We start from the raw sequence: 21,351 nt of genomic DNA, 5'->3' as shown, positions 1-21,351 counted from the left end.
CTGATAAATTAGCTAAATTAGTCAGATGTGGTGCCTAGTTGGTACAAAATCTTGCAGTACCCGCGGCACTCCAGGAACAGGGCTGCCTACCCCTACTTTAGACCCAGAGAGAGCGAGATGCTGCTGAAAGTTCACCCACCATGACACTTGGGCATCTATAATGTCTCAAAAGTAGATTTTATGGCCCTCAGTCGGCAGCAGTCGCCCCACCCCTTTTGACCCCATGCTGCAATTAAGCCCTGGCAAAGCTCTTAATCTGTGGTAATTGATTGCATAACATGTTCCTTCTTTCTCTGTGAGTCTGTGCAACCATCTCGCTGAGGTTTATTGCCAGTTCGTCGCCTGTTTTCTTTATGTTCCAGCAGCACTATCAGCGGCGACACAGCACGTCATCCTGTTAGCTTTGTGGAGACACAGGATGACAGGGAAGTACAATTCACAGATTCAGCCCTTTGAGCCCAGGCCCATACATTTGGTGACCATTGTCTAGGAACTTAATCTGCGTCAGTCCTGCATCCCTATCCCCATTTTCTACCACAAAAGACAGACAGACATAGCCTCATGAGCAGCACACTGCTGACAGCTGAGAACTTGGCATGTTGACTGTTGATCACACCTCACATTACACTAGGCTCACACACACCTCACACTAGGCTACCTGTCGGGGCGGCAGGTAGCTTAGTAGTTAGAGCGTTGGACTAGTAACCGAAAGGTTGCTAGATCGAATCCCTGAGCTGACAAGGTAAATATCTGTCGTTCTGCCCCTGAACAAGGCAGTTAACCCACTGTTCCTAGGCTGTCATTGTAAATAAGAATATGTTCTTAACTGACTTGCCTAGTTAAATAAAGGTAAAATAAAATTGGCTTCACTTCATAGCTGCAGAGGAGTGCCTGACTGAACTGACTTCTTGTCCAGACAAACAGTTGACAGCTAACTAAGTTACCACAACTAAACGGCCATTTCACAAAACAGTTGTATAACTTTAGTAATCCTTTTTGTGAAAACACAGTACAATATTAGGCTAAACAATGGAACACTTCCCACGGATTGTTGTGCTGTCAGAACTGTGATGTAGATTGACGATTTCACCGTACAGTTTTAGAATGGTCAGCCTAACTGATGGCTTGCCTTGAAGTCAATCATCGAAGGGCTTTAAAGGGGATCTGTGGAATGGATTCTAGGGCCTTTGATGTTTTTTTCTGCACTGTAAATTGAGCAAATGTTTAGCATGTGGGTTTCCAAGGCCTTGAAACCATCCATCTGTAATAAAGTACTCCAAACAAATCCAATCCTTACCACATTCTGTGCAGCTAGCTAAGTCGGATTACTACCAACAGGAAAGGGAAACTATAGCGGGCTAAAGCATGATGCTGAATGTAGCTTTTTACATTCCGCTAACTAGTGCTCAATAAAAATAAATGAAGGAACAGTGTCGTATGATAAAGGAGAAATGCTTCCCTTGTGAGGGGTTGCCTCCCTTGTGATTTCTGAGGGCTAAGGTAACAGCTGTCAAACAGGCCAATTACCCTTTGAAATCCATAAGATAACATTCTGTTCTACGTCGTATAATAAACCGTGACATAACAATGCTATCTCCCCAGAGCAAAAGGCCTCGGCTAAACAATGCCAGAGACGACTAGAAAGCGGTCCCCTTCTTCATGCCTGTATTGTTTTCCCTCATTAGCTTATCGCTGGTTCGCTACTGTGTGTCACCATGGCTGCAGCGGTAAATAGCATGAGGGGTGGGGGAAGGGAAGAGGCAGGAGTGAATGGAGCAATGCTATCAGACACAGCCACCTCTCTGGGGCCAATTAAAGATTCAGGAGCTACGCACCTGTCTGGGTTGCACCTAGACAACACTGGAGTCCCTGGTAGGTAGGCCCCAAACTCCAACACCAAGGCCAGAACACTAGCCTATAGCCCTCAGACTCCACCTCTTCAGCCATTTAGGGGTCATTATTGTCACTCTCACTCTTAGAGATCATACTTTTTAATTTTTATTTATTTTATCAGCTTATTTCTATAGGTTTATGGCAGAGGTGAGTGATCTGTGCCGCATGTTGAAGTGAACAGAACAGTCCCATTGGACAGCCTTGATTCCCATTGCTTATCTATTGGTTAGGCTATAGGCTCAAATATTACACTGTTCTCTCTATGTTCTGCAAACATGCTCTTCATATACAGTGCATTCGGAAAGTAGTCAGACCCCTTGACTTCTTCCACATTTTGTTACGTTACAGCCTTATTCTAAAATACATTAAATCGTTTTTCCCCTCATCAATCTACACACAATACCCCATAATGACAAAGCAAAAAGAGTATTAAATATGAAAACTGCAATATCACGTTTACATAAGTATTCAGAACCTTTACTCAGTACTTTGTTGAAGCAGCTTTGGCAGCAATTAAAGCTTTGAGTCTTCTTGGGTATGACGCTATAAGCTTGGCACACCTGTATTTGGGGAGTTTCTCTCATTCTTCTCTGCAGATCCTCTCAAGCTCTGTCAGGTTGGATGGGGAGCGTTGCTGCACAGCTATTTTCAGGTCTCTCCAGAGATGTTCGATCGGGTTGACATCCCTGACTAAGGCCCTTCTCCCCCAATTTCTCAGTTTATGGTGGGTGGCCAGCTCTTTGAAGAGTCTTGGTGGTTCCAAACTTCTTCCATTTAAGAATGATGGAGGCCACTGTGTTCTTGGGGACCTTCAATGCTGCAGACATTTTTTGGTACTCTTCCCTAGATCTGTGCCTCGACACAATCCTGTCTCAGAGCTCTACAGACAATTCCTTCTATGGCTTGGATTTTGCTCTGACATGCACTGTCAACTGTGGGACCTTATATAGACAGGTGTGTGCCTTTACAAATCATGTCCAATCAATTGAATTGACCACAGCTGGACTCCAATCAAGTTGTAGAAACATCTCAAGGATGATCAATGGAAACAGGATGCACCTGAGCTCAATTTTGAGTCTCATAGCAAAGGGTCTGAATACTTATGTAAATAAGGTGTTTCTGTTTATATATTTTTTTTTTATAAATTTGCAACAAATTCTAAAAACCTGTTTCTACTTTGTCATGATGGGGTATAGTGTGTAGATTGACAAAATGTTGTTTATGCCATCTCCCACCCTCTCCTCAACCCTAACCACAATTGAACTGATGTTGACAGACTGCAGTTCCTTGATTGAATATCACACCCTGCATGGGCACTCAGTGTTGTTAATGCCTTGGCATGTGTCCATGACAATCGTAAGGCCATATGGCTCCATGTTCTCTCTGTGCCACGGGTCCTGTAGTGCAACAGTGATTAGCACCGACATTCAATAACATTACACACACACACACACACACACACACACACACCTCTCTCACAACAAACACCACACACATGTCCACACACACACAAATTAGATTCTACACGACAAAACCAATGCACGATTATCATGACAAATCAAGCGATGAGCAGGGGATGTCCTATATGTGACAGCATTATTATTAATCCAGGACAATCGATCATTTAGCCCCTGAGGACAATTCAGCAAAAAAGGCAGCAAATGTCATATTTGGCCATGGTTGAGCGTATTCTTTTTGGAAGTATTTCATCATGTGATTTGAACTGAAGGTGACTAGTTTACTCAACTGTTGCCAAAAAAGCAAGTGTCAGATTCCCTGGCAACATCCGTGATCTCTTGAAAATCCCTTGTTAGCCCGTAGTGTTGACAAAAGACAAATCACTGATTCAAAACATGCATCAGAGCCTGAGTCTCTGTAATGTATTTAATATCACTTTACAGTAGCTTTCATTAATAAGTCATTAAAAATGCTTATAAATGGGTTAGGGTTATTGGCTTATTTGCCTTAATTAATCTTATGCGCTAACCATTTCGTTATTATGGAAAACTATGAGTTAAGGCAGATGATTATCTGCATGTAATGCCCCACAAATGCTCAACATGTCCCATAACTGTGAAAACATAGTATTCTGTGGCAGTCCTGTTGACTTAGGAAATATCTAAGGCCCACAGTAGGCTACCAATTAAGAGAAAAATATGGCTGCCATGTCTTAGTGTGCACTTAAAGTATATTCTCACTGCAAGAGATTCAATAAAGTTTGAGAAAATACACTCGGCTTGACCTTTTACAGTAATCTTGCAAAATTGTCCCATCTCCTGGGCCAACTCCGGAGGTCGCGGGCAAGCCTTTTTTGACAGTAACCTCCCTCCGAGCCGTCGAATGTAAACAGAATTGTCTCGTGTAGCCAAATGCTCCTACAGTAAAAATCTTAATAGCGGAGCAATGTTTTTATAAACAGCTGAAATGTCTAGACATTTTACTTATATTTTTTTATGTTTTATTTGGCTTTTACCTTGAAATGCAGTAATATCCTGTTTGTGTGGCCTTAACAAAACAGCTGGCAAAAGTGCATCCAGGGATTTTTCTGCCATAGAAACTCTTGGCTAAGCCCTTTTTCGGGACACCTAAGTCTAAACTGTAAAAAGTATTTAACATGTCAATATTATATACTCTTTCATTTATTTATTATTATTATTACTTTTTGGGATGGAAAAATGTTTTCAGTGTAAACTTAAACGACTAGAAAATATAATGGACCTATGTATTTTTTATTATATAATCTTTGACAACTAACAATCACCAAAATAAAAGCTAAAAAGTCAGGGGTATTGCAAATTCCAAAAACAATTCATTTAACAGTATTGATTTTTGTTTGAGCAAAAGAACAGCATTGGGCATTGCAAAATGCATAGAAGTGCAGGAAATTATTTTTAAAACTGCTAGATGTTCTCTAAGCTCCATGGCAAAATGTGTAGAATTGCAGGAAATTAACTTACATTTATCTCAGCTCCATTGAACAATTCTTAGAATTGCAGGAAAATTGGCTCTGAAATTCTAAATTCTGCCCCACCGATAGCGCCCATTGCCACACCCCCTGCCACTCTCACTGCCACAACCACCTAAGCCCCTTTTTGATCCAGAAAAAACCCTGGCGTCCGAGTGCTAACATTATAGCTCAATGAGTGAGACAACTCCTTAGACTTTGAATTAGCTAATAGCTGATGTCTTCAGGCGCAAGTTGCTTAGCTACATCCCATTTAATGATGCTAACATGAATGATTTGCACTATAGGATAAAACAATGCCTGGTTTGTTTTGGAGGTAATTAGCTTAAATTGTAATATAATCTAGATGACTGGTTTAGCTAGCTAGCAACATTATTCCATTATGTGAGGAATAGCCTACATTATTTGTTTAGCTTGCTACCGAGGTCTGTATAATGCATATGATACTGTATGATAATGTTAATGCATTTCTGTATTTGAGAGCTGTAGTAAAAAAATGTATATACTGTAACTAGACTTGGTGGTACCTAGTGATGCACCGATATTACATTTTTGGCCGATACCAATAGCCAATATTTTCCTTGCCAAAAAAACTCTGATACCGATAACCAATATTTACAATTTTAGCTGCCTTTTAAGCATTCTAGTAGTTAAATAGTTAACACACAAATGTACGCAGCGGTCTAAGGCACTGCATCTCAGTGCAAGAGGCTTCACTACAGTCCCTGGTTCGAATCCAGGCTGTATCACATCCGGCTGTGATTGGGAGTCCCATAGTGCGGCACACAATTGGCCCAGCGTCGTCCGGGTCGTCATTGTAAATAAGAATTTGTTCTTAACTGACTTGCCTAGTTAAATAAAGGTTACACACACACACACACACACACACACACACACACACACACACACACACACACACACACACACCCACACAGACCAAAAAGTAATTTTGTTGGTATTTACCTATGTCCCCATTACCAGTAAAACATAATCAAAACCTATTTCTTTCACTTACTTGCTGTGCTGTTTCGTTGTTTATTTGTTCAGTCGTTTCCTTCTCAACCAGGATTTCTATGGAATGCCATTTGGGTCTTTGTGTGTCAAAAAAGATACACATCAAATAACACTATTTGACGTGTCAAATAACACAACATCTGTTTCAGTAGCTATAGTTAGCTAGCTAACTTTATAGATACAGTGAGGGGAAAAAAGCATTTGATCCCCTGCTGATTTTGTACGTTTGCCCACTGACAAAGAAATGATCAGTCTATAATTTTAATGGTAAGTTTATTTGAACAGTGAGAGACAGAATAACAACAAAAAATCCAGAAAAACGCATGTCAAAAATGTTATAAATTGATTTGCATTTGTGGCCCCCCTAAATGTGGAGTATGAAATAATAATAATAATTACATAACTAAGTTTTGCTATCGTTCTTTTTTTACATCCGTTATTAGACAGTGGCAATGCGGAACATGGTCTTTTGCCTGCTAATGCCTGCAATGCAGTGAAGAAAACGACATGACAACAATAACGGCTAATGTAACTGGCCCCTCAAAACAGTACAACTGGCCCCAGCTTGGCCCCCCCAGTTGAAATGGTCTAGAACCGCCACTGCCCAGAAGTTGCGGTCGAACAAATTATGCTTAATTACCAATGCGGTATTGTAAACACATCATTCATGGCCGGTGTTTACTTGTTTCCAGACTTTTTTATACAGCTTTGACAGTGCCACTGTATCTTTTTTGACACGCAAAGAACCAAATGTATGTCGTGAAGCTAATAGCAGTGACACCATTACTGTGTAACTCCGGGAGGGCAACGTCTGAAAAACAGCGCACTTGGTAGTGTGTACTGGTGCTCGACCAGTCGGCGAAAGCTAACATCACCCACGACAGAGAACGGTTGATTGTCAAGGGCAATGAATTCCATTATCTTGGCTTTAATGGATTTCGCCTTTGAGTTGTCTCACTGAAATTTTGTTACTCTTTCAAATGACCGCTCGATCCACACAGCAGACATTGTGGGCTAGGTTAGGAATGCTGTGTTGCACGTATAGCGCAAAATCATACGTGGCGTCCTTACGTCATGTACCTACGCTATATAGGTATGCACGTCAGCTTTGACATCGGTTTTGCACATCGGGGTGTTAAACTAGACATCGGATGATACCGATGTTGCCATTTTTAGCTAATATCGTCTGATTTCGATATGTTCACCGATATATTGTGCATCCCTAGTGGTAAACTAGTCATAATGTTGTTACCTAGCTAGCTGTGTCTGACTCGTTCTGTAATTTGAGTTTGCAAATGGAAAAATAAACAATCTTAAAATGTCTGCACATGCTTGTGAATTGGTGTATCTGTATTTCATGTTGTATTATTGAAGTTTTTAATGGTTTAGATGCTGTTCTTATAGGATTCTTCCAAACTGTCTACTGTGAGATTTACAGTACTAGAGGTGTGCAGGTAGACACACTATCTCATGCCATTTCACGAAGTGGGCAGTGCTATACGTCAAGATGGCAGTGGTATTCTAAGTGCAAGGACTGTCTGGTGAATTGCAGGACCTGCCACCTGGGACCTCACTCATAACTTCTTCACCGACATCATTATGGTGAGTTTATACTTTATAGTCTACAATTGCAATTTCATACTAGTACATAATTTTGTTTTATTTGAACTAACGATAGCTAGCTACCAAGTGGCTGGGCAAGTTTGCGCTAAAGTGAATGATATGTAACGTCAAGTTTTGCTTGCTAGCCAACCAACAACATCAACGCCGCTATCAAGCCAATCTAAAAACTTAACTGAATGAAATATGAAACTGATCATGACTAAATTGTATCTAATTTCACTGCGATTGGTTAGTAAACATGCAATAATACCTGTATACTGTCAATCAGAGATGAATGATTTGCGTTTCATGAACAAAATCAGATTAACTGAGTCTAGCCTACCCTTTCCCCATCCCTTTTCTGTGACTGATGCTAACCAATACTTCAGGTCAGTATGATCAATGATCATGCCTAAATATATTGATACGCATGACGTGTGTGAATTGTATTCGGTGGCTTTCTATTCGGTAGCTGCATGAAATAGCAAACACAGCGTGAATTCAGCGATGACATTACTTCATCTTTGTTACTCCCTGAAGAAACAGTAACGGGTAATGTTGAAAATAGATTCCACGGTCCGGACTTGAGCAAGTGCTCGGCTCGTTTGACGCTGTGTGCCCCTGTATACGTGCTGAAAACTACAGCCATCATATAGCATGGCCCAAAATGGCTTGAAAAGATTGTGTACCACGTAGCTTGCAGTTATCAGTGTCTTTAGTAGCGTTGCCGAAGCCACGGTAAGTGTAGCTAATGTCAACACTATTTTTTTTATCTGGTGGTTGACGAGACTGCCGCTGGTAACAAGTCTAGTGAATCTGAACGGGCCCTTATTGTCTAGGTAGTGTTAGTTGTTAGTGTTAAGTTGAGCCTTAGGAAAAAGTTCATAGTAGAGGTGAGAGTTAGGAGCAGGGAAAGTGTTAACACAAGGACAAATATTGGGTTGTGAAGTAATGCTTGGCATTGGTTAGGGTGATTGAGGTTGGGACTCCTATTTGGGTTAACTTTAAATGTTAGTAACGATTAAATCACAGTAAAATAAGAAATAAATAGCACTCAAACATCCCAAAATCCTGTCAGGGTTAGCTACATAAACCCTGTGTGTGGATTAGTGGTGTGAACGTTTAAACGTTAAAACATTTAAATGAAGTTGGGATCCTTTACGTTAAGAAAAATCCCTAACTGAAAAACAACATTTTTTGTCCTCCCCCCCCCCCGCACCTTAATTCAAATCACAGTTCAGTTATCACAAAACAAATTATATTCCGTGTTACAGCCGATAGGCTTTAAAGGCCTGGGGAAGTTGTGTAATTCAAATAAAACCAGAGGAAGAGGTGAACTTTAGACTACTTGGTGAATTTGCAAGGCATGCAAGACAAGACATTGCGTGATGCAAATTACCAAAACATATGAGCAGGCTTCTGCCTTTTGCCTCTCACTCCCTCATGCTGGCCTGCCTGCTCTGTGTCTTTGCTAATGATGCAAGCGTGTGTTCAGTCTTCGGTCTGTTGCGTGTAGAAAACCCTAGCCTATTCATGGCACCGATGTCATCAGGCCAGTCTTGTGGCTAGCCTACTCTTCGTTTTTGCCTCATATGAAATTACAAATGGCTACCCGTAGCCTGTATTGATTACGCTTTCAGACATAATGGAATGTGGCCCTTTGAAAGCATCCTCCACTATGGCATGTTTGTTTGTCTGTCTGTTAGGGTAGGCTACACTATGTTTTAAAAAAAAATGCTGACACGAAAACTTCTCTGGTGATATGAACTGACATTTTTATTGTCTGTAAAGGAATGCCACTTCTGAAGCCGGACTCAAATCCATCACTTTTCAACCAGAACTGTCAATCAAATAATCTCGAGCTGCTGCACGCAGCCTGCTTGACTGCTGCCTGCGTGCAGACAACTCTCTCCTAAGTACTTTAAAGTTTGTTAAATACCGTAACTTACCAAGCTATTTAGTAGAAATAAAACACATCTAGCTACCATACCATGTTGTTAGGGAAAGAATACAGAACATTTTACACCGGAGCAGAATTCTACTGTCTGGAATTCTACTGTCTGGAATTCTACTGTCTGGAATTGTATGATTTTTTTTGCATTTTAACGGCAAAACTATTTTGTTTAAATCGGAAGTTTAAACGTTAAGCAAAACTGTCAATTTGTCACAGCCCTAGCGTGGATAGTATATGGATGGATAATGGCTAGTCAGTGAGTTAGCTTAGCGTTAGCATTGGCGCTCTTACTTTGGGCTGTGTCCCAACAGGAGACGGAGGGAGGGCAGGTCTCCCTTGGCAGCAGCATAGTGGACAGGCAGGGCCCCAGTGTCTGTGGATGCCCCGGTGTCCGCTTCCCCGCTCTTCAGCAGCCAATCTGTGATCTCGTGATGGCTGAAACGGGAGGCCAGGTGGAGAACGGTGGCTCCAGAACTATCCCGATCCTGCGAAAGAGGAAAGACACAGGAAATATCAAAGTCAGGTTTCAAGACTTAATGCTGATTCATTTAAATGGTAACATCCTGCGTGGTCTTGAATCACAAAGGTGACATTGATCATCAGTATGCTCTGCATTCAAGATATCTTTAAGGAGTAGACACAAGTGATTGAAAAATGAATATGAAACTATCGTTGAAGAGATATACACTGAGTGTACCTGCTCTTTCCATGACCGACTGACCAGGTGAATCCAGGTTAAAACTATGATCCCTTATTGTCACTTGTTAACTCCACTTCAAATCAGTGTAGATAAAGGGGAGGAGACTGGTTAAAGAAGGATTTTTAAGCCTTGAGACAATTGAGACGTGGATTATGTATGTGTGCCATTCAGAGGGTGATTTAAGTGCCTTTGAACGGTATGGTTGTAGGTGCCAGGCACACCGGTTTGAGTGTGTCAAGAACTGCAGCGTTGCTGGGTTTTTCACACAACAGTTTTCCGTGTGTATCAAGAATGGTCCGACACAAAAAGGACATCCAGCCAACCTGACACAACTGTGGGAAGCATTGGAGTCAATATGGGCCAGCATCCCTGTGGAACGCTTCTGACACCTTGTAGAGTCCATGCCCTGACGAATTGAGGCTGTTCTGAGGGCAAAAGGGGGTGCAACTCAATATTAGGAAGGTGTCCCTATTGTTTTGTACACTCAGTGTAGGGTAACCCTGATGAATACTTTAATAGACGTTAATCTATTATCTGATTCGGGTATCAAGTGTTTGCACCAGAAACCACTTTCACAAAACAAGCGGTGTGTGTCAAGGATGCTCTGAAGCGATGTCAGTGACCCATTGACATCGTGAGGAAACCAACAAGGAGCCCCCACTGTGTCAATCCTCATCTAGATTACATTACTAATGGGAAGAGAGAGCATATACAAATGTCAGCCAATCACTTACACTCTGTTGTGGTTGTATGGTCAGCCAGCCACTCAAGCCTAGCAGTGAATGGTGAACGTAGACTGAGTGTACAAAACATTAGGAACACCTTCCTAATATTGAGTTGCACCCCCTTTTGCCTTCAGAACAGAAAAAAAAATCCTTCTTTAACCTGTCTCCTCCCCTGCATCTACACTGATTGAAGTGGATTTAATAAAAACAAATATTTTACCTTTATTTAACTAGGCAAGTCAGTTAAGAACACATTATTATTTACGATGACGGCCTAGCACGGCCAAACCTAGCCCGGACAATTGTGCGCCACCCTATGGGATTCCCAATCACGGCCAGTTGTGATACAGCTTGGAATCGAACCAGAGTCTGTAGTGACGCCTCTAGCACTGAAATGCAGTGCCTTAGACCACTACACCACTCGGGAACTCATTTAACAAGTGACATCAATAAGGGATCATAGCTTTCACCTGATCAGTCATGGAAAGAACAGCTGTACCTAATGCTTTGTACACTCAGTGTATGTGGCGGTAATGAAGGGAGCACTTATTAGTCTACTCCTTTTTATAGCACTAATTTATTGAACAGAAAAATACTGAAAGGACAAAGTAGTACTAATAGTAGTAGTAGTAGACATTCCATTGGTTTGGGGGGAGTAACCGCTCATTTAACCCCCTAATATGTTGTTGGACGGTCTGTCATGAGGGTTTAGCTGAGCTTATTCAAGAGGTGATTTGCATAGCATTAGTAAGACTGATGGCATAAAGGTCATTTCCATGTAAAAGGACCCATGAGCACCAACATGTGAAGTTTATAGGAGCATGTCAAATGAAAGCTAAGAGTATTTTGATTTTTTATTAAGGCATATATATACTTTTTATTTTTACTATTTAACATCCTACAAATTAGGAATAAGCAAAGGCTTTCTGGTCAAACAGATGGAAAAGGAATCTTAGAAAACATCTAGCAGAAAAAGTCTTAAAAGGTATTAGAAATACATCAAAACACAGTAATGTTGAAGTAGAGACCCCTGCCAACTAATATAAACACTTCTATTTAGTTTGAGAAATGTTACTGCCTTCTGTAAGTTTAAGAAACATTGCCTTGTGACTTAATTCCGTTAGAAAAAACCCACATAACTTTAAAATATTTTCACATTTCTCTCTCATGAGGGAGGATAATGAAAGTTCAAAGAAGTAACAAGTAAAGGTAGACCAATCAATTAGTTAGTGTTTTTACTGATATCAATTTTGTTTATTAATGATTAAGAGATTAAAAAGCGATATTCCGTTAACATCGACATCAGTAAAAACACTAACTAATTGATTGGTCTACCTTTACTTGTTACTTCTGTGAACTTTCATTATCCTCCCTCATGAGAGAGAAATGTGAAAATATTTTAAAGTTATGTGGGTTTTTGCTAACGGAATTAAGTCACAAGGCAATGTTTCTTAAACTTACAGAAGACAGTAACATTTCTCAAACTAAATAGAAGTGTTGATATTAGTTCAATCCAATTTCCCGAAAAAGATCTGTCATGGAATTTCTGCAATTTAATTTAATTTGCTACAATGGGAAATTATAGCAGTCACAAACCACAGTTGGGTTCACACGTTTGGACAGCACAGTAGAGTAGAGTACAGTAAAGAAAAGTAGAGTACAGCATACTACAGTACAGCAGAGTACAGTACAGTAAAGGAAAGTAGAGTTCAGTGTAGTAGAGCACAGTACAGCACACTATAGTTTAGTACACTAATGTACTATACTAAACTCTACTCTACTGAGCTGTACTTTGCTGTCCAAACTTGTGAAACATAGACATCTATGATTGGTTCAGATTTGGTCTGGTCTGGACCAACCAAATTTGGTCTGGCCTGGACCAACCAAATTTGGTTTTGTTTGGAGAGCAGAGCTCATTAAAATAATAGCCAGTGTGAAGAATAATACCCAAATATGCAAAGGAGGATATTGCCTATTTATACCTTTGTGTACCTATTGAGGATACTTCACCATGAAGAGAATGGTACGCATAATTATGGATATTAATTTCTGTGTAGTACAGATCAGGGACCCATGATGAAATTCCGTTACTGGCTATAAATCCACTTCACTTAGTGTAGTTCAATAACCCCAAAATATTTTTTCAAAGTCAATGTGTCATGTCATAGCTGACACCCCATTCTTTCTGCAGACATTGTTGAATCTTAATTCGGAGCAAATGCCAGTGCCCAGTATGTGTTGTAATAAAAAGGTGTCACATGTTTTAAATCACTGCATGCCAACTATGAAGTCCCCCCACCTCTCTCTCTCTCTCTCTCTCCCAGCCTCTCTCTTGCCTCTCTCTCTCTCTCTCCCCCTCCCTCAGCCTCTCTCTCCCAGCCCCTCTCTTTCCCTCTCTCAGCCCCTGTCTCTCTCAGCCTCTATCTCTCTCAGCTCCTCTCTATCTCACACTGTTCAAAACCAAAGCACAAAAAAAGAACTCAGCACCAGCTTTTTTCCCCTGACCAGCAGGCACTCCTCTTCCTTTGAAGACTTTCCTTCCAACTCCTGACTCTCACTCCATCCCCCCAAGGGTGTTTTGCATCTGCACAGTTCTTCCAGTGCATGTTTCTGTAAAATGTTCAGTGAAAATTGTTAAAAGTAGTATTTGTGCATTGAGTTGTGTGGTGTATTAAACTTTGAAATCAATGGTTTTTGTTTGGCATACATGTAAAGTGAAAAATCGGCGTCTCCGCATTACCATGGAATTGCCCTATAACAAGTCAGTCATCCCTCCTTTCCATGTACCCTCTCTCTAAAGCCTGGGACATGTATGCGAGAACAGCCAGAGGAAAGAGAGAGAGAGAGAGAGAGAGAGACTCTCCATCTTTCCTTTCAGACCTTTTGAAACGTTTATGCAAATTCACTACTGGGTAAATCCATTTGAATTCAATCACTTTTTGACAGGACTCCTTTTGATTTGAGCGAAACCTTCCATACATATTTGCCTATTTCTGAAGTACTTAGAAAGTGACTTTTTGGAACTGAATGCCAAAACATAAAAATATGCTCAAAGTTGACCCACTTTATATACCCCACCATACCATGAGACATCCATGTCTTCATCACTGGAAAAGAGAAAACGGTTGAGATTGATATCATTTAAAAGCTTACAAACAGGGTTGTCAAACTATTTGATCATTTCTGGTGATTTTTCTTTTTGTTTTACCTTTAATGTCAAGTATCAAAAAACGTGTAAACGTCAGTTATTTTCTCCATATTAGCATACGTTGTAGCTTAGACCCTATTATACATCATCTAAGGTTTTTGTGTTGTGACGCTATCGGGTAGAGACAGCTCTTGAATAAAGGGTGGGTGTCACGTTTTGGCTGATAAATGTACTAAAATGGGAATACAATTGAAATGGTTGGAGTTCCACACATCAGAGAATGTTGACTAGAATGGGGATATCCATTGTTTTAAAGTATACTGTAAACCCTCCATAGGAAACCTATTGAAATCATAGAAAGATAGATCAACTCAGCAAAAAAAGAAACGTCCTCTCACTGTCAACTGGGTTTATTTTCAGCAAACTTAACATGTGTAAATATTTGTACGAACATAACAAGATTCCACAACTGAGACATGAACTGAACAAGTTCCACAGACATGTGACTAACAGAAATTGAATAATGTGTCCCTGAACAAAGGGGGGGTCAAAATCAAAAGTAACAGTCAGTATCTGGTGTGGCCACCAGCTGCATTAAGTACTGCAGTGCATCTCCTCCTCATGGACTGCACCAGATATGCCAGTTCTTGCTGTGAGATGTTACCCCACTCTTCCACCAAGGTACCTGTAAGTTCCCGGACATTTCTGGGGGGAATGGCCCTAGCCCTCACCCTCTGATCCAACAGGTCCCAGACGTGCTCAATGGGATTGAGATCCGGGCTCTGCGCTGGCCATGGCAGAACACTGACATTCCTGTCTTTCAGGAAATCACACACTGAACAAGCAGTATGCCTGGTGGCATTGTCATGCTGGTGGGTCATGTCAGGATGAGCCTGCAGGAAGGGTACCACATGAGGGAGGAGGATGTCTTCCCTGTAATGCACAGAGTTGAGATTGCCTGCAATGACAACAAGCTCAGTGCGATGATGCTGTCAAACACCGCCCCAGACCATGACAGACCCTCCACCTCCAAATCGATCCCGCTCCAGAGTACTGGCCTCGGTGTAACACTCATTCCTTTGACGATAAACATGAATCCGACCATCACCCCTGGTGAGACAACACCACGACTCGTCAGTGAAGAGCACTTTTTGCCAGTCCTGTCTGGTCCAGCGATGGTGGGTTTGTGCCCATAGGTGACGTTGTTGCCTGTGATGTCTGGTGAGGAACTACCTTACAACAGGCCTACAAGCCCTCAGTCCAGCCTCTCTCAGCCTATTTCAGACAGTCTGAGCACTGATGGAGGGATTGTGCATTCCTCGTGTAACTCGGGCAGTTGTTGTTGCCATCCTGTACCTGTCCCACAGGTGTGATGTTCAGATGTAGTTTTGCAGGTGTTGTTACACATGGTCTGCCACTGTGAGGACGATCAGCTGTCAGTCCTGTCTCCCTGTAGTGCTGTCTTAGGCGTCTCACAGTACGGACATTGCAATTTATTGCCCTGGCCACATCTGCAGTTCTCATGCCTCCTTGCAGCATGCCTAAGACACGTTCACGCAGATGAGCAGGGACCCTGGGCATCTTTCTTTTGGTGTTTTTCAGTCAGTAGAAAGGCCTCTTTAGTGTCCTAAGTTTTCATAACTGTGACCTTAATTGCCTACCGTCTGTAAGCTGTTAGTGTCTTAACGACTGTTCCACAGGTGCATGTTCATTAATTGTTTATGGTTCATTGAACAAGCATGGGAAACGGTGTTTAAACCCTTTACAATAAAGATCTGTGAAGTTATTTGTTTTTTACGAATTATCTTTGAAAGACAGGGTCCTGAAAAAGGGACGTTTCTTTTTTTGCTGAGTTTATTAGAATAGACATGATGATTTAAGTTGACATTCGACGTGAGTTTATCAGCGGTCATCTTTGTGGTAGTATTTAGAAGTTTCAATTTCAACTGAATTTACATTTCAATCGTTTACCAACAAATTGCAGGGTTCTGAAGGGATAGGTCCATTCTATGAATTCGATTTCTATGATTGAAATGACACCCACCCTATAGTCAAGAGAATGTTGTGTCTCAAGCCATGGAATGCATGACACAAAAACCTCAGATGATGCTTAATAGGGTCTAAGCTACAACATATGCTTATGAAAAAAAAATCTGAGTTTTCCCGTTAAAGGTTTCAAAAGGACAATTTCTATTTAAAAAAAATTCCAAGTAATAAAATAGTTTGACAACACTGTTTGTAAGCTTTTAAATTATATCAAACTCAACCATTTATCTTTTCTAATGATGAAGAAATGGATGTCTCCTGGTATGGTGGGGTATGCAAAATGGGTCAACTTAGAGCACCTTTTATCTACCGATCGATTCCTCATTGTTACGACCGCATTTTTGCTGAATCGGTCAGTGAACAAAGCAGTGTGAATGCCAGTGTCTTTCGGTCCCAGCCCAGACTAAGTGATTGGAACATGGCGAATAGAGTTATCGAAAGATAAGTCATTAACCTAATTAATTGTGCGGACAATGTCATCGGGGCGTACCGCTTTCCAAACTTGTAATCCCATTTGAATGTGCTCTATATAGAGTTTCATCACATGTACAGATTTAACACTCTTCAAGTACACAAATGAAATAACACAGCTACCAGATGCTTCTAGACTGAGCCAAAACAAACTATTTCAGTGGTTACATTTCAAAACAAGAAGCAGTGGAGGGGAGGACGGCTCATAATAATGGCTGGAACGGAGCCTATGGAATGGCATCAAATAAATGGAAACCATGTGTTTGATGTATTTGATACAATTCCACTAATAACGCTCCAGCAATTACCACGAGCCCATCCTCCCCAATTAAGGTGCCACCAACCTCCTGTGATTAGGTACATTATATAGTTTACTTTCAGACATGTGTTTAGGTGATTTGGACTAATGGTGTACTCAATACCATTCAGTAATTCATAAGTCAAATGTCATGTCCTCAAATATTTCAATGAATCCTGAAGTTTGATCCACAGTGTGGGTGTGTGACATTATAGTACGTGTTGTAAATTAATATTCAGGGACGTATGATTAGTATCGAATTATCAATATTGGTGCACACCACTACTCTACTGCTAATAGATATAATGATTAGAGCTGAATACATCCTTGTGACTCTTTGACCGAGAAGAATTTTGTCAAATCTTGTAACCAATGTCTCTACTGACTCAAGTGTGAAATGACCAATATGTATTACTGGGTTCAAATGCTGTTTTATGTGGACAAGTCAGACTTCTTGTTATTAACATAGAGGGTGGAAACGCTGTTTTATGTGGACAAGTCAGACTTCTTGTTATTAATATAGAGGGTGGAAAGTGAATGTCTTTTACACCCTATAAAAATCAGTTTTACACAATAATATTACACTCATTATTTTTTCATTTATATTTCCCAGAATGCTGAAGTGAGGCCAAACATTTATGTAACCTGTGCCATTGGGTAGACAGAGTTAAGTTTGTGTATGGAAATCAATGCGCTTTTACCAAAATGACTTTTTCCCCACATTTTGTCAAATGGTCCAGTCCCTACACAGTCAGCATGAGGACCTGGGGTCGAGGTGAATTTTTTCTCAAGCTGTTGTAAAAATCATATCAAATTAGTCCAGCATAGCTGACATTGTTGTATAGAACTTAGTACACTGGACTGACTGCCTGCTGTGGTGAGTAATGATACACTTCCCTTAGAAAGGGTATTGATGATAATTACAGAGTAATAACTAATAACAGTCTCAGGTATTCTCAATGGCAACAGGTGTGCCTTTAGCCCTTATATACAGTAGCACAAGTATCCTGGCCATGTTTGTTCATTGAGACAAAAGCCTGCACAAGCCTAAAGAAAAGTGGTGCAGTTCCTGATGTACAGTATATAAACCCTGGATGTCTGATGCTATGTATTGACCATTGAGAGGCTTTGAAGCCACTGGTCGGCCATATTGGTACACCCCAGTAGGAGCAGTCCTCCATAGGAATTAATGGAATTCTACAGTATTTTAAATAAATGTTTCAAGGACAAAATTGCATGTATATAATTATTTTATTAGTAGTCTCTAAAAATGATACTTTAATGAAAATGTTTTATATTTTTTATATGTTTTATTTGTATGTTTAGCTTGCATAATATAATGTAAAAGTATGCATTAAGTTGTCTGCAATAGAATAAATGCGGCAAAAACGAATGTAGATATTAATAAAATGCAAAATATTTTTTACAATGGTGGGGGAGTGCCAAGATGATGCACGATGGCTTCAACACAGCGCCCCCGACCAGTCATCTAGTGTAGGCCTATACATAAATCATTGAGGGGTACTAGAGACAAGGGTTATCCTCTTAGGCAGATGGCTTCAACACAGCGCCCCCTATCAGTCATCTAGTGTAGGCCTATACATAAATCATTGAGGGGTACTAGAGACAAGGGTTATCCTCTTAGGCCTACAGTACAGGTCAATGAACTGTCTGAGTGACTAATTGTGTTATGCTGAAGTGGTGTGAAGAAGTGATGAATGTCATTTCCAGGCTGTAAATGTGGCGAAATGCTCCATTTGACAGTCAAGCAAATACTGACCTAAGAGGCTCGGGCCTAGTCCAAGATGACTACTCTTGGGAAACAATATACCTAATTTATGTTTTTCAGGTCTAGGCTACAGGACTAATGGATTGGAAATGCAAGTAACTGCAGGCCTCGACCTTGCTGCTCTAGAAGTTGTCCTATAGACCTCTGAGCTCTGACTGGTCTTAAAATGATAACAAGAGGTCTGTGTGATGAATGATGTTGGCTGTATTATGTAACTATTAGCCTTTTTAAAAAGCAATATAGGCCTACTGTAGGCTATGTAGCAAGAAAATAACGCCACTCACCGCAGTACGACATCCACCTTGAGTTAATAGCCACTGTAAGCAGGCCAGGTTACCAGTGGCAGCAGCGTCGTGTGCGGGGCTGGCGCCATTATTCGCCAAACTGTTGCCCGGTAAACCCGCTTCTTCCACGAGGAAACGTAGGCAAGTCAGTTTTCCAGCACGGGCGGCATGGTGGACAGGTGAGGCTCCGAGAAGGTCCTTTACGTCGCTGTTCAGTACTTTCTCCGCTAATTGCACTTTCAGAGTTTGTACATCCCCCTGCCTTGCGGCAAGCAGTGTCCTCTCCACCACCATAACTGCGTCTAGACAACTCCTCCGTATTTATAAACGCAGCATCTAGATGAGGTTTAACCTCTATTTAACTCTTGAACAATTTTCTTCGTAGATACCAATATAATTTCAGTCCTGTGATCATTACAGTAAGATAACAAATGTGTGTCCACTATCTAGAAGCATATCTCGTTGAATTGACAGAGATCTGCATACATCATCCAAGTGAGAGAAAAAAATACTTTCTTTGGACAGGTGTCTTTCAATGAGCATGTATTTGTTCATTTTACTTATCAAAAACAAATGTTGTTTTACATAATATCAACAGAATTGTCAAATTACGAGTCATTTTAGTAATTGAGTTAATAAAGTTAACATAATTCATGCATACTGGTAACCTATAATTGCGTACAACGATAAAGTTGACCTGATGGCTGACTACCTTGTTCTCCTCTGCCTCAACACGCATAGCTCAAACACCTGTTGCAGAGATATTCTTTGGTCTTCATATCGACTTCTTTCTTCATCATTTCACTGTTATGGTAACGTTATCGGAGTTGTAGGACATTAAGAATATAATTCCGGGCGGCTGTCTTGGATCCCGTATCCACAATTGCCGCAAATCGCGACATGGGACTTACCACTTGATAAATAATCCATAGGGGGGAGGATCACTCCAGTAGTATGTTCGTCGCTTGAAATCGTCTCAGTAGTTAAAGGGACAGTAGCCTACGTCAGTGGTGGCCAACCCTCCCTGAGAGCTATACTGATGATCGTGCAGGCTTTTGCTACTAATGAGATATTCATCAGCACCTTGATGAGCAGAATCAGGTGTGTTAGAGAAGGTTTGGAGCAAAAACTTGCAGCTGATCTCCAGGAGGAGAGCTGACCATACCAACATTTCAAATACTTGAGGTAGCCGAATATAGTTTATACCGAGTTTAAACTAAAATGGAACTATTTTTTTTGATATTCAAATTCAGGTCTCAGAAAACCCAATTATATTTGAAAGTATTTTGAACACCTCTCAGAAAACCAAATAGTATTTGAAGCTATTTGAATTTAGTTATTTAAAAACCCCAAATATGTATTTGATGGCTGCCAAATATTTGATGAAGAACCAACAACTACAAAAGTTAGTTGAATTAGTCTAAATATATATTCATAAGGACATGGTTTGGAGGGCTCTTAGAAATAATTATTTATATGTCCTATAGCCTAATTAAATACACGAGGATAATGGAATCACCTCAACATTAGAGTATACCACTTTTACAGCTTCAACATGACAAAAAAATATATATTCATAAGTGAGACATAAGGTAATATAGGAGCACTTGACATGAAGTTCTTATATATGTGTAGTAACTTTGCGAGTATTACAATAGCAACATTGTTGTTACATAGTACTTTGGAAATTGCTTTATAATTGCATAATGATTTAATCATTACGGGTGCGTTGGTAAATTCGCTCTGGCTATCTACTCCATTTTCAGAGCACTCGTCTGAGTGTGCCAGAGCGCAGAATAACTGAGGAATTTACGAACGCTCAACACCCGTTGAATACTGGCCGGTGTCAGTTAACGTTGGCAAAACAGCGTAATTAAATTATTGCCAGCTGCAGTTATTGTCGCCAACGCTCTAGATAACATGAAAACAGCCTATCAGCTCTGCTAGGGCGAGTAAAATGGTCAGAGTGAGGTGTTCTCTCATTTGTGTCTGGAAGTAGCTAGCAAGCTAGCCAACGTTAGCCAGTTAGCTTGGATGCTTGACAGCAGTTGTGAGGCCAGAACGCTCGATCAACCCTACTCCTCAGCCAGAGCGTCCAGTGTGCGCTCTGACCGCTTCGAGAGAAAAACGCTCTGAATTTATGACTGGATAATCTAACAAACTCTGAGTTTACGAAGACCCAGAGGGCAACTCTGAGCGCACTCTGGCACTGCAGATTGAATTTACGAACACACCCTACATAAGTGGAGTAAAGAACAGTCACTATTCCTATTGTGTACAGTAGTTACAAAAACGCTCAGCTCCTTGCTATGCAATTAAAATGCAATTAAGTATTATGTAACAACATGCTAATAAAATGATCCTCTAATTAGTAATTACAGTTTTATTACACAGGCACAAGAACAGTTTAATGTTAAGTGTTACTGAGAATGCTAACAGTAACAAAATATGGCTATTAAGTG

General features: G+C 40.7%; 1 protein-coding gene across 4 annotated transcripts in view; it reads right to left on the bottom strand.

Annotated features, from left to right (window-relative positions):
• The window catches only part of espn (espin), a 107,379-nt gene extending 87,399 nt beyond the window's left edge, over window positions 1–19,980 (bottom strand). For all 4 annotated transcript variants that reach the window (XM_029719800.1, XM_029719799.1, XM_029719801.1 and 1 more), the window contains exons 1-2: window positions 18,890–19,980; window positions 9,720–9,913 (exon numbers count right to left, since the gene is read on the bottom strand). In XM_029719800.1, the coding sequence (XP_029575660.1) occupies window positions 9,720–9,913; window positions 18,890–19,183 (488 nt within the window). In that variant the 5' untranslated portion in view covers window positions 19,184–19,980. The remainder of the gene's footprint in view (window positions 1–9,719; window positions 9,914–18,889) is intronic.
• Between the last annotated feature and the right edge of the window lie 1,371 nt (window positions 19,981–21,351).

This window comes from Salmo trutta, chromosome 28 (assembly GCF_901001165.1).
Source record: "Salmo trutta chromosome 28, fSalTru1.1, whole genome shotgun sequence".
Taxonomy (NCBI): Eukaryota; Metazoa; Chordata; class Actinopteri; order Salmoniformes; family Salmonidae; genus Salmo; species Salmo trutta.
Note: the sequence above shows the minus strand (reverse complement) of the source record. Positions and strands in the feature narration are given on the sequence as shown.